This window comes from Aplysia californica, unplaced genomic scaffold, assembly GCF_000002075.1.
Source record: "Aplysia californica isolate F4 #8 unplaced genomic scaffold, AplCal3.0 scaffold00143, whole genome shotgun sequence".
NCBI classification, from domain to species: Eukaryota; Metazoa; Mollusca; class Gastropoda; order Aplysiida; family Aplysiidae; genus Aplysia; species Aplysia californica.
Genome location: NW_004797413.1, coordinates 664,906 through 666,078, shown reverse-complemented (window position 1 = coordinate 666,078; position 1,173 = coordinate 664,906). Strand labels below are relative to the sequence as shown.

The 1,173-nt window shown below is 41.3% G+C and overlaps 1 protein-coding gene across 1 annotated transcript in view; it reads right to left on the bottom strand.

Moving 5' to 3' along the window:
* Window positions 1–1,173, bottom strand: part of LOC101859632 — a gene marked incomplete in the record, with an annotated part of 59,716 nt that overhangs the window by 44,522 nt on the left and 14,021 nt on the right. The window contains 1 exon segment of the mRNA XM_013081714.2: window positions 399–490. Coding sequence (XP_012937168.1) covers window positions 399–490 — 92 coding nt within the window.

The window sequence follows — 1,173 nt, the reverse complement described above, 5'->3', positions numbered from 1 at the left end:
GGGGGTGATAAGAATACAGGGTGGGCAACGCCCTTGTCTGATACAGTAGTATTATTTTCGTTGCTGTTAAAATTTGTTGGCAAGAAAAAAAAAGACTACAAAACAAACGAAACCGTCCCAAATTTTACAGAGATGAGACCAATCATCAAACCTATCGAAAATCAAAGAATCAAGTGGTTCGGTCATCTGATGTGAATGGCTCCCAATCAACCTGCTGCACGAGCATACAACTCAAGAAAATCGTGTTACAACGGTGTGGGCAGACCAAAAACTCGGCTGGTTAACGTCAAAGAGGTCCTCCAAAACAGTAATATGTCTACGACAGCTGCCATCAAAATAGACTTTGACAGAAAATTTCACCTCTCCACGAAGGATAACGTAAAGTTGTCGGCAGTTACCTGGTTTGAGGCTGGCTGTGTCTATAAGGCTCTGTGAGGGCGGGACTGGCATGGCGCTGGGCAACACTTGGTCTGTCTCGTCACCCTCCAGGCTGAAACATCAAAGAAAAAATGTGAGGCAGCGTGGTGGAATCAGGCTCTCGTCAAAATAATCAAAGTGAAGAAACTTGTATTTTTCTGCAGATTTGTGAATTTTTTTCAAATTTTTTTTTTGGCTCAACACCTTTCATGCCTATTAAAGAACTCATTTCTGTGTGGATTTTTATTTAAAACGTTGATTAAAGGCACACAAAATGTAAATTTTCCGTTATCACGGACCCTTAACTTAAGGAAATAACTCACCTTTGGTGACCATTTTCTCAGTAATTTCACTTCTGAAAACAGGTGACCCCCACCTTCTTCATTCCCAATTACCTCGATTTGTTTTAAAGAAAAATGGAATTTTTTTTCAACCAAATAAAAACAAGTGAACAAGCTTTAAGAAAATACCAATAACACGACATGCCCAAAAATTGACGAGAGCCTGATTCCACCACGCTGCCTCACATATGTTAATGTAGGCTTAGTTGTTTTTACACCCCCACTGACACAATTTAGATAATTTAGGAGGCAGGCTTCAGCTCTTTTAATGATGTAAGTGTACTACACCTCTTTCGACAACAATGTAGATCATTTACGATGCGGGGGTTCGACCCTGTCTGTCAGGACCAACCCAGGCCGAAAGGGATGGAACATCCCAGTCCAAAGACTGAGATACTCGATAAAAGTCCCCCCC